At 41.9% G+C, this 12,638-nt stretch overlaps 1 protein-coding gene across 5 annotated transcripts in view; it reads right to left on the minus strand.

The window, feature by feature from the left end:
• LOC134354075 (epsin-2-like) overlaps nt 1-12,638 on the minus strand; it is a 65,697-nt gene that overhangs the window by 33,608 nt on the left and 19,451 nt on the right. For all 5 annotated transcript variants that reach the window (XM_063062817.1, XM_063062818.1, XM_063062820.1 and 2 more), the window contains 2 exons: nt 11,362-11,474; nt 8,825-8,890 (listed from right to left, as the gene is read on the minus strand). In XM_063062817.1, coding sequence (XP_062918887.1) covers nt 8,825-8,890; nt 11,362-11,474 — 179 coding nt within the window. The remainder of the gene's footprint in view (nt 1-8,824; nt 8,891-11,361; nt 11,475-12,638) is intronic.

Consider the following 12,638-nt stretch of genomic DNA (forward strand, 5'->3'; position numbering starts at 1 on the left):
TCTCATTGTCTTCTGGGCAGTGTCTTTACAAGAGGGGCAACCCCAGCCAGTTTCAATACTTTTCAGAGATTGCTTGCCTGGTCACAAAACCAGGACTTGTGATATGCATCAGCTGCTCACACGACCATCCATCACCCACTCCCACAGCTTCACGTGACCCTGATCGGGAGGCTAAGCAGGCGTACACCCTGCCCAAGGGTCACCTGCAAGCTAGCGGAGTGAAGGAGTGCCTTACACCTCCTTTGGTAGGGACGTGTCTCCGCCATGCCACCTGATTCTCAAGGATAGCAGGGATAAACAATAAATGCTGGTCTTGTCAATGATGTCTAGATTCTGCATAACAAATAAATAAGTAAAAAAAAAACAGATCTTCCTTCACAACCTCTGAATATTTACAGTGTTTTAAAGATAATGAAATATCATATGGAATGTGGTAATACAGGATACACACCATTCAGTTTATACACAATGAGCTCCCACAAACAGCCATTTGCTGACAGCCAGAAAGATTTGGGTGAGGGACAAATACTGATCAGCCACTTGGAATCGCTCCCACAGTTTTCAAAATCAGAATCACCAAAGTTCACAATTGAACCAAAATTGCCTGAGTGATAAGAAGCAGAGGGTAGTGGTGATAGTAAGTTTATCTGATTGGAAGTCTGTGACTGGTGGTGTACCACAGGAATTGGTGCTGTTTGTGATACAAATTAATGACAGATGTGACTATAGGAGGCATGTTTAGTAAGCTTGCATATGACACAAAAATTGATGGTACTGGATAGTGGGGAAGGTAGCCTAGGACTACAGTAGGATATCTATCAGTTGGAAATTTAGACGGACAAATGACAGACGAAATTTAATTCTGACAAGTGTAAGGTGATGCATTTTGGGAAGTCAAATACAGGCAGTCTCTGGGTTACAAAACAGTTGCCGACTACAGCCCCGGCACGATGCAGGAACGGCAGGGATACAAGGAGATCCGCACTAAGCTTCGACAGAAGGGGATCGACTCGTTCCTCATATACCCGGCAATTTTGAGAGTGAATATCAAGGGCATGAAGATGTTGTTTAACTCAGCAGAGGAAGCGAAAGATGCTCTGAAATCATCGCTGCTGGGAGGTATGGAAGAAGACCCTGGGAGAAGAACTTGCAGATGAAGTCCACACACCCCTCGGGAGGAGATGGAACTGCATTAAGAGCTCGGACCAGCCTGTATGCACACTCTAACAGTCATGGGCAAGTTAATGTCCTAGGTGTGACGTTTTCTGGTTATTCTTTTATTGGAAAGTCATTCGATGCACTTTTGTATTTAGCTAATTAAGGGGCCAATTTATTTCTGAGTATTGCAGGTCAGAGTTTTAAGGTAATGGCTCAGTTAACTTGTTAGTACAAGGATAACATGCTAAGGTGATACAAGTCTGCCTAGAATATACATTTTATCTTTTACTTTCTAAAGTGATATTCAATATACCCAAATGTCATACATCATCAAGAATGAAGCTGAAAAATAGCAGTTTGTTCTGAATAACTTTAGTTGTACATGTTCATTTCGGGTTATGTCTCCAGTCGACTTGTTTACATTCCCGGGCGCCAGATGTCACTGGTGCCACCGCTAAGAGACGGTCTATTACAGCTACAGTCCCTCACAAGAGAGCTGTTGCAGTGTTGATTGTGTGTTATATTTGAGACGGGAATGGTTTTAATTATATAGGTTAACAGGTTTGACCAGTTTTTTTTTCTTGTCTCTTTGATATGATTGTCTATGAGAACTGCTTTGCCTTTCTAATTTGTTGTGCTAGAAGGGGGCGGTTATTGTCCAGTGTCTGACATTGCTAAGTGACACTCACAAATGTTACAAAGTAAAGGGTTGAATGGGAGGAGGAGTGGGGGGGGTGGTTAGGGGGTAACTCAGGGCTCCACCACCAACTTACAACAACAGATCCAGGGGAAGATGAGCAATACAGATAAATTAGAAAATCTTACTATGTTATCATTTAATATTAGAGGATTAAACTCTCCCTACAAGTGTTCAAAGGTTTTAGATTTCTTACGCAGAAAGAAAATAGATATAGCGCTGCTACAGGAAACACATCTTGAACCTAATGACATTCCCAGGGTTCAAAACCACTTTTATAAACCCATTGTGGCATCAGCTGATGGTACTCGTACGAAAGAAGTTATGATATTAATGAGCTGTAGTATTAATGTATCAACTGAAAGGACTGGCGCCGATAATAAAGGACACCTAGGTAAAAAAAAGTTGCATTCATTAGCCTATATGCCCCAACTATATTCGAGGTTGAGTTTTTTTCCCTCAATTACCTCACAATTACTGAAGTTAAGTGACTACCAACTATATGTTCGTTCGGACATGAATGCTTTGGTAAACATTAACCTTGGTAAATTTTCCTCAACTATATCAAGCTCTCAAGAATCTGCTTCCAAAGCATTTAACCTCTTTCTAATGGATTTAAATTTAACTGATGCGTGGAGGGTGTATAATCCATCTGCTAAAGACTATATCTTCTTCTTCACAAGACATAAAACTCTCTCTCGGATAGATTACATTCTTCTATCCTCCGGTCTGCTGCCTTTGGTACACTCAATAGAATTTATGCCCAGACATCTATCTGATCACAGCCCAGTCATATCTATTTTAATTATGGCAAAATTAAAAATAAGGCTACTAGGTGGAGGTTTAACTCCACTCTTCCAAAAAACGACCAATTTCTAACAAAACTGACGGAATTTATAAATTTAAATAAAAAGTATTTCGGATGTGACAGTGATTTGGGCCTCCATCAAGGGTTTCTTACGAAATAATGCTATATAGTTCAGTTCCCATCAACATAAAAGCCGGCTTCAAAAGATTTCCAGCCTAGAAGAAGAATGTAAGGTTTTGGAGAATGATCTCAAAAGGAGATACACCATAACAAAAGAAAATGAGCTCAAAACAAAACAAGCAGAATTAAATGATTTATTAAGAAGCAGGGCAGAATATATGATCCATATAACCAAACAAAAGTATTATGCAGAAGGCAGCAGACCGAGCCATCTTTTGGCACTAACGCTCAAACAACAGGAAGCTATAAGGTCTATACCAGCGATTATGATGTGCTAAACGTGGGGAAGTATCTTCAACAGAGGAAATAAATGAGACATTCAAGAATTACTTTAAAGAACTGTATACAAGTGGCTCAGTTCCTTCTGAGAATGACTTCACAGATTTTTTTAGTGGATTATACTTCCCTATGTTGTCATTGGAGGACACCAAAACTCTAGACTCTCCTATTACACTGGATGAGCTACTTAAAGCAGTCAAAGCTACAAATAAGGGCTGTACGCCAGGTATAGATGGTGCAAAAACACTAAATTATGCTTTTGGAAATGGTGCTTTCCATAGAGATCTAAGCACAGCCCTGATCACAGTTATACCTAAGCCCAGTAAGGACCCCTTGGAGTGTGCCAATTACCGTCCAATCTCCTTGATAAATGCCAACCTCAAGATATTTTCCACAGTCTTAGCCAGTAGACTTGAGACAGTAGTTGGGAAAATAATTAGCCCAGATCAAACGTGCTTTATCAGGGGATGTCATGTATCTGATAATATTCGCCCGCTCTTACACATACTGAGTGCAACACAAAAAATCCCACTTGCCTGTGGCCTGCTATTTCTAGATGCTGAAAAAGCGTTCGATCTCCTTGAATGGGAATCTTTGGAGCATTCTAAAAAAATTTAAGTTTGGCGATAAATTTATCAATATGATTCAAAGGTGTTTCTCCCTCCCCAGATTAAGGTTACAATGAGGTCCTCTACTTGGATATTAAAGTTAATACTTCCCTATCGTCTGATGCCAAAACAAATTACTGTTTAATTTTGAAAAAATAGATATTAATAGATGGAGACACCTGCCAGCATCAGTCCCAGCCCGTATATCGGTCATTAAAATGAACATCTTACCCTGCATTAATTTTATCAGCTCAATGATCCCACTTGCACCTCCAGCAGGATATTGGCAAAAACTGGACTCCTTACTATGATGCTGTGTTTGGAACAGTAAACGACCCAATATAAAGTGGTCAGTTCTACAACTCAAAAAGTCGGATTGGGAATGGCATGCCCAAATTTTAAATTGTATCACTGGGCATTTGTATTAAAAAGTCTTAGCTATTGGATGGAGGAGGATAAAGTTTCGTCATGGAAAAATATAGAACAAGAGCTAATAGCACCAATAAGGTTGAAGGACTGTCTCCTTATAGGTATGTCTACCAAAAAATGTGATTTGTATTACGGTCCAATTTTACCCCATATGCTACAAGTGTTTAGAGCAGCAGAAAAATTCCTAAAACTTAAAACCATATGGTGCAAATCATCTTCATTATGGAACAATAATCATCTTCTACCTGGGGGGAAACCATTCACTAACAGAACTTGGGAGGATAAAGGTACTTAATACTGTATTGTCGCCAAACAATTGGTACTAGAACGCACAATCATCACAGCAATATTTGATTCTGCGCTTCACACTCCCTGGATTACAAATATTAAATATTAAAAATAGTAAATATTAAAAATTTAAATTATAAATCATAAATAGAAAATAGAAAAATGGAAAGTAAGGTAGTGCAAAAAAACCGAGAGGCAGGTCCGGATATTTGGAGGGTACGGCCCAGATCCGAGTCAGGATCCGTTCAGCAGTCTTATCACAGTTGGAAAGAAGTTGTTCCCAAATCTGGCCGTACGAATCTTCAAGCTCCTGAGTCTTCTCCCGGAGGGAAGAGGGACACAAAGTCTGTCGGCTGGGTGGGTCGTGTCCTTGATTATCCTGGCAGCACTGGTATTACTACTCTTCAAGATATTAATGGGGCAAGTACTACCCTTACCTTTCAAGAACTGGTATCTCAATATAATATTGATAAACACTCTCTTTTCTTCTACTTTAGAGTAAGATCAGCTTGTAAAGCCTATGGGGTTCCCTGGGGGTCAGATTTAAAGGGCCATCCCATTTGAAGTTGGATACAGAGTGCTCCAGGAAAGATAGTGTCATATACCTATGATAAATTAAACTCCCAGAAATATATGTTCACATCAGGAATGAAAGCCTGGGATAGGGACATATATGAATTGGGACAAGACTTAGACTGGGATGCGATTTGGGATAATGTTGCCGGTGCTTTGAAAAATCCAAATCATCGGTATATACACTTGAAATTTTGTCATACAGCATATCTAACACTGAGAATTAGACATCAAATGGGACTGGTTCCTGACCCATATTGATCATTTTGCCCCCACGGAACTGTTGGTTCTTTTATACATGTTGTATGGGAATGTCCAGGGGTTTTAGGTTTGTGGGGGAAGGTTATCAGTACTCTTACAGAACTAACGGGGGTACAATTACTAATGGACCCCACTGTACATCTTCTAAATGATGACTCCCACCTTTCCCTTACGGAAAAAATACGCAAAGTCTGGCTGGCAGGCCTGACTGCAGCTAAGAAGATTGTAGTTCAGGGTGGGAAACCCCCCCATGATATTTCAAATACTCACTGGCTTCGGAGCTTTTTGGACATTTCTTACCTGGAACTTTCATCAGCAAGAGTAAATGATGCATGACCAAACACAACCTTAATATGGACAAATTTGATATCTAACTTAAAATTAACCTCTGTTAAAATAGGAATGCTCTGTCTGTGTATGCACTACTATTCAGTTGGTTGGTGGAGGGGAGAGGGCTGGGGGGGAGAGAGGGGTGGGGGGAGAGAGGGGTGGAGAGGGGGTGGGGATGAGGAAGAGGATGAGGGGTGGAGGAGGGGATGGTGATGAAGGTTGGGGGGTGGCTGGGTTAAACAGTCAAAATGCAATCAGCAACTGGTTGTATTGAATGTAATTTGTTGGTGTTGCAATAAAAAACTAGTGATTAAAAACAAAAGGGTTTCATTTCCGAGAACTATTCACAACCAAAATTTTTCTAGTTGGCAAGGTCCTGCATGGCAGGCTAGTCTGGAAGGTTAGATCTCATGGGATCCAGGGGAGCTAGACAATTGGATACAAAATTGGCTTAGTGGAAGAAGCCAGAGATGACAGCGGAGGATTGCTTTTCAGACTGGAGGCTGTGACCAGTGGTGTGGCACAAGATCAGTGCTGGATGAGAATGTTATTAACAAAGATAATAAGTTTATTTATTTATCATTGATTGAAATTCAGCGTAGAATAGGCCTTCCGGCCCTTCAAGCCACGCTGCCGAGCAACCCCCAATTTAATCCTAGCCTAATCGCTGGACAATTTATAATGATCAATTAACCCACTAACCGGTATGTCTTTGGGCTACAGGAGAAAACTGGAGCACCTGGAGGAAACCCACAAGGTCACAGGGAGAATGTACAAGCTCCTTACAGACAACATGATCTGGATGAACTTGGAAGTGGGTCTAAGAATGGTAGATTGGATAAGTTTGAGGTTTTGCATTTTATCAAATTGAAGCAAGCCTGGAGTTGCATAGTAAATGGCAGGGATCTAGACAGAGAATTAACGGATACATAATTCTTGAAAATGGCAACACAAGCAGATAGTGGTGAAAGTGTCTGATATGCTTGCCTTCATCTGTCAAGGCATTCAGTACAGGAGCTGGGATGTCATGTTGAAACTCTACAAGTCAGAAACACAAAAGATTCTACAGATGCTGAAAATTTGGAGGAACGTGCACAAAATGCTGGAGGAACTCAGTAGGTCAGGCAGAATCTATAAGCGAGGAATAAACAGTTGACATTTCATCGGGATTGGAAGGGAAGGAGGAAGAAGCCAGAAAAAGGTGGAGGGAGGGGAAGGAGTAAAAGCTGGCAGGTGATAGGTGAAACTGGGTTCATGGGTGGGGATATGAAGTGAGAAGCTGGGAGGTGATATGTGGAAGAGGTAATGGGCTGAAGGAGGAGGAGGCTGATAGAGGACAGTGGACCACGGGAGAAAAGGAAGGAGGAAGGATAACAGAAAGAAGTGATAGGTAGGTAAAGTGTAAGGAAGTAGTAAGAGGGGAGCCAGAATGGGGAACGGAAAAAGAGAGAAGGGGGTGGGAATGAGAAATGACCAGAAATCAGTGTTCATGTCATCAGGTTGGAGGCTAGCCAGATGGAATATTGGGTGTCGCTCCTCCAACCTGAGAGTGGCTTCGTCACAACTGTAGAGGAGGCTGTGAACTGACATGTCTAACTGAGTAGAATTAAAATGGTTGGCCACTGGGAAATCCCGTCTTTGTGGTGGATGGGGTGAAGGTGCCCGACGACAAGGACCCCAATCTATGTCAGGTCTTGCCAATGTACAAGTCTTTGATGAAACCACAATTGGAGTATTTTGCACAGTTCTGATTGCCAAGCTGTAGGTAGGATGTTATTAAGATAAAAAAAATGCAGCAAAGATTCACAAGGAAGTTAATAGGATTTGTGGACTTGAGGTACAAAGTCAGACTGGATTCTGGGTGCTTTTTATTTCCCTGGAGCATAGGAGGCTGAGGATTGACATTATAGAGCTATATACAGTATAAGGTAGATGGTTATAGCCTTTTTTCCCCCAAGTGGGGGAGTTGGTGGAGTCTAAAGTAGAGGACATGGATTTAAGGCTAAAATGGAAAGACCTAAAGTACGGGTTCCCAACCTGGGATCCATGGACCCCTTGCTTAATGGTATTGGTCCATAGCATAAAAAAGGTTGGGAACCCCTGATCTAAAGGAATGCGTGGGGAAATGTTTTTATACAGAGTGCAGCAGAATGAGCTGCCAGAAGCAGCTGTAGAAGCAGGCAAAATTAACATACGGAAAACACATTTCAACATGTACATGGCATAAAGGGATATGGTTCAAACTCAGGCAAAGGGGACTAAACCAGATAAACAACTGGTTGGCATGGGTGAGTTGGGCCAAAGAGTCCATCTGTGTGCTGTATAACTCTACAACTCTATGCCATCTTTATGCAGGGAAATTTTACTTTGCATCCCATAGTCGACAGTGCATGATGCCACTGAAAAACTGAAGTATTTCCACAGTCAGCTTTCCTCAGCCCCATAGTTCACACAATGGAAAGTTACAGTTAGCCACTTGCCCAGGGTGCGCATATTTTAACATGCAGCATATACACAATACAAGAGTAGAAGTCAAGCTTTTGATTCCAGACTAAAACCTCACCAAAATAATGACAAGAAAGAAGACTGTCCATTTTTATGAATGTTGCAAGGTTTTACAATGTAGGACACTACAGCACAGTGCAGGCAGGCCCTTTGGCACATGATGTTGTGCCGACCTTTTAACCTACTCTAAGATCAATCTAACCCTTCCTTCCTACATCGCCCTCACTTTTCTGTCATCCATTTGCCTATTTAAGGGTTTGTTTAATTCCCCTAAATGTTTCTGCCTCTACCAACACCCCTGGCAGGATGTTCGACACACCCATTACAGTATGTGTGAAGAACTTACCTTATACTTTTCTTCAATCACCTTAAAATTATGCCCCCCCCCCCATATTATCCATTTCTGCCCTTGGAAGAAATCTCTGGGTGTCCATTCTGTCTATCTGTACCATACTTTTAATTATGTTGTTATTTTGGTGTAGCTACATATAAGTTCAACCATCAGAGACACAAAATAAATAGTACAATTAAAATCAAGAGACTTCTGAGCTGTGGTTGATGGTGTTTGGGGTAGAAACTCTGCTTATCAGAGTATGCAAGCTGGTTTTAGGTTGCAACTCAGAAATATCAAAATCATGCACATTAAAAGCAGGTGACCTTCAACTTTGAAATTAACCATTCTGTCCTATCAGTCCTAAGTGATCCTACCTGTGCAGTCAAGGTCGTCACAGTGTTTCTTGATTGGCTGCCAGCTGTTGTGGCACATTTGAAAATCTAGATGGGTAAGGAAAAAAATATTTAGAATGTCGCAGAATATTAAATACTGTAATAAAACAGTGCAGGCTTCTTTGTAGCTTGTACAATTTCTCTGTAACTTGTGCAATTCAGGAAATAGCTCAGCTGCTCACTGCGGTGAAGTGCATGAAGTGCATGCATTAGGCATCTAAAAGGTCTCAAAGGGAAGTTCAGCATTGCTTTTATTCTTTTACACTCATTGGAGTGGCCGAAAATACTCCATCATGTATAATTACTGTACTGTATATCAGACTGATTGTGAGAAAGTGGCAGGTGTGCATGAAGCCAATTGATCGCGCAGTGAATCGATTGGGCCTTTCCTTTGGCGCAGGCTTTAGAGAGTGCACGATTATTGACTTGGCGGGCTCTGTTCATTGCTCTCACACTATAAGTTGCCCGGCGTGTGCTGTTACTAACACGACTCAGTAAAAACGTTTAATCATACAACTCCATTGTCATTCTTGCTCCGTGCATACGTAATGGTCAATGACTCCCCACCACCCAGGCCATGCTCCCTTCTCACTGCTGCCATCAGGAGCCTCAGAATTCATACCACCAGGTTCAGGAACACTTATTACCCCTCAGCCATCCATCTCTTGAACCACAGGGGGATAATTTCACTCAACTTTACTTGCCCCATCATTGAATTGTTCCTAAAGCCTATGGATTCACTTTCAAGGACCCGTCATCTCATGTTCTTGATATTTATTGCTTATTTATTTATTATTATTATTTTTTCTTTTGTATTTGCAGAGTTTATTGTCTTTTGCACACTGGTCTTCTGCCCTATAGGGTCTTCTATTGATTCTATTATAGTTACTGGATTTAGTGAGTATGCCCGCAAGAAAATGAATCTCAGGGTTGTATATGGTGACGCATGCACTTTGATAATAAATTTACTTTCAACTTTGAACAGTTTCATAATTTATTTTATTTTACTGGCTTGCATCTGAGTCTGAATTGAGGAACATTTGGAAAGAGCATTAGTCACACCAGCTTTTTCATGTGATGAACTGTGTATTTTTACTTTTGCTGTTTCTGACTGACTGTTCAATTGTCCCAAATTGAACAAAGGGTATAAGGAATATTTAATTGGACTGGCATGGTTAAAAAAGATAAACCTAAGAGATTCTGCAGATGCTAGAAATCCAGAACAACACACATAAAATGCTGGAGGAATTTAGCAGATTAGGCAACATCTATAGAGGGAACAAACAGTTGACATTTCGGGCCAAGACCCTTCATCAGGACCAGAGTCTCAGCCCGAAAAGTCGACTGTGTAATACCATCCATAGATGGTTAGAAATACATCATTTGACAAAGCAATATTTGGGGAAAAGCTAGATTGTTTCTCCAAGTTGAAAGAACCTTCCTGGGTTAAGTAATCTTCACATGCTGTATTCCCTTGGGCTAGCATCAGATTGGCTGTTATGAGTAAGTGTACAGATGTCTAGTGCTACTGTATGAGGGCAGCTCGGTAGCGTAGCGGTTCGCACATCGCTTTGCAGTACCAGTTACACAGGTTCAATTCCCGTTGCTGCCTGTAAGGAGTTTGTACATTCTCCCCATGATCACAGAGGTTTCCTCCCACAAGCCAAAGTCGTACCGGTAGGTAGGTTAATTGGTCATTGTAAATTGTCCTGTGATTAGGCTAGGGTTAAATCAGGGGTTGCTGGGTGGCACGGCTCGAAGGGCCAAAAGGGCTTGTTCCATGCTGTTTCTCAATAAATAATTTTTTAAAAAATCAAAAATCACAGACTTGACTACTTGCAAGCAGCTGAAAGGGCAGCAATTCTATTTTCTCATTGTATAGCTTTGCTATAAATATCTGCTGGAAGGCCTCAATCTGAAACACCGATTATCCCTTGGCCACCACAGATGGTGTTTGTTTTTAGACTGTCAGGTTGACGTGAAGTATCAATAGAAATACTGTACACCAGCAGACTAGGGCTGACCTTTAGGAAAGGTTGGTCACTTCAGCTTACTTGCTACCTTACAATATCAATGAGTTGGGAGTGGTGCAAGGATCAAGCATGGATCTAGTCAGGCCGGGGGGGGGTGGGGGGAGGGGGGTGGTACTCATTGAAACCTCTCAGATTTTGAAAGGTAGTATCACCAAGGAAGGGTGTTTGCTATAATGGGGGCGTCTCGGACCAGAGGGCACAGCTGCGGAATACTCTTCACGACAGAGATAACGAGGAATTTCTTTAGTCAGAGGGTGGTGAACCTGTGGAATTCTTTGCCACAGACCGTTGTGGAGGCCAAGTCAATGGGTATATTTAAAGCAGAGGTTGATAGCTTCTTGATTAGTCAGGAAATTAAAGGTTATGGGGAGAAGGAAGGAGAATGGGGTTGAGAGGGATAATAAATCAGCCATGATGGAATGGTGGGGCAGAATCAATGGGCAGAATGGCCAAATTCTGCTCCTGTGTGTTATTGTCTTTTGGTACCTGTTCCGCCTCTTCCCGACTCATGGCCAGTGCCAACTGTAGCTGCAGCTCCTCTTCACCGCTGGTCTGAGGCCGTGTCTGCTCCAGCTCAGAGGAGATCTTCGGAGAAGTAGCTGTGAGCAGAGAAACAAGCAACAGACAAGCAGCGTCATTGTGAGGACAGTCCAGTTTCTACACTTGGGTAGTTACACTATCCAAGCTTCTCACCTGCAACTACAGGGCACGGTGCCAATTCGATCACAAAGAAAGGTTGCAAATTTCTGAACAATCATTTTAAACACTTCCATTAGATCAACCCTCTAATGCAATAAGGAATTCCACACCGTTTATACAGTCTTTTTTCATCATTTAATTCTTTAAACTCAGATAGATGCCACTATCCAGATGTGAAGGCAAACTGGTGTATCCCTCAACAACAGTATATCAACAATGTCAACAATGAATTCTGCACTGAATAAGATGTCAATTTTAACCTCTTTAGAGGTACAACCGGTGAGATAAAAATTACTGTTTCTAATTATTGTGTGCCTTACTTTCTTAGTTGCCTAATAATGCTACATTGAGATATTTAAAAGTGGGCAAGAAAGAGTGAAAAGTGTACCATGGCTATTACTTGGCAAGGTAGTGTAGTGGGTCAGCGTGTTCCACACTATCAAGAAAGCTCAACACCTCTGCTTTCTGAAGTTTAAGAGAGCTGGACTATCATGACCTTCTACAGATGCGCAGTTGAGAGCATCTTCACATGCTGCATCGCTGCACAGTATGGTAACTGCACTGCACCGGACAGGAAGGCTCTATAATGGGTAGTCAAAACTGCGCAATGCATCACTGACACTAGCCTATCTGCCATCAATGACGTATACATAGAAAGGTGCCGGAAAAAGGCCTGCAATATCATGAAGGATCCCACACAGCCTGCCCATGGACTGTTTGTCCCACTCCCAGCATGGAGGAGGCTACACCAGGGCCACCACATTCAAAACCAGTTACCTTCCCCAAGCAGTAAGGCTGATCAACACCTCCACCCAGTGACCACCCCTCCACACCCCCACCGCCATTACTTTTATTTCCTCTCAGAATCACCTTATGTACGGACACTCCTGTACCTAGCATTACTTTATGGTCATATGATCAGTCTAGTATATAACAGCTGTAGTGGAGCGTGTATCAAGCTTCAATTTCCTTGGTGTCCACATTTCTGAGGATCTCAGCTGGTCCCTGATCTCCTCCATCCTGAACAAAAAGGCGCAACAGCAGAGCATGAAGAAAGCTCACCT

The sequence above is a fragment of the Mobula hypostoma genome, chromosome 11 (genome assembly GCF_963921235.1).
Source record: "Mobula hypostoma chromosome 11, sMobHyp1.1, whole genome shotgun sequence".
NCBI classification, from domain to species: Eukaryota; Metazoa; Chordata; class Chondrichthyes; order Myliobatiformes; family Myliobatidae; genus Mobula; species Mobula hypostoma.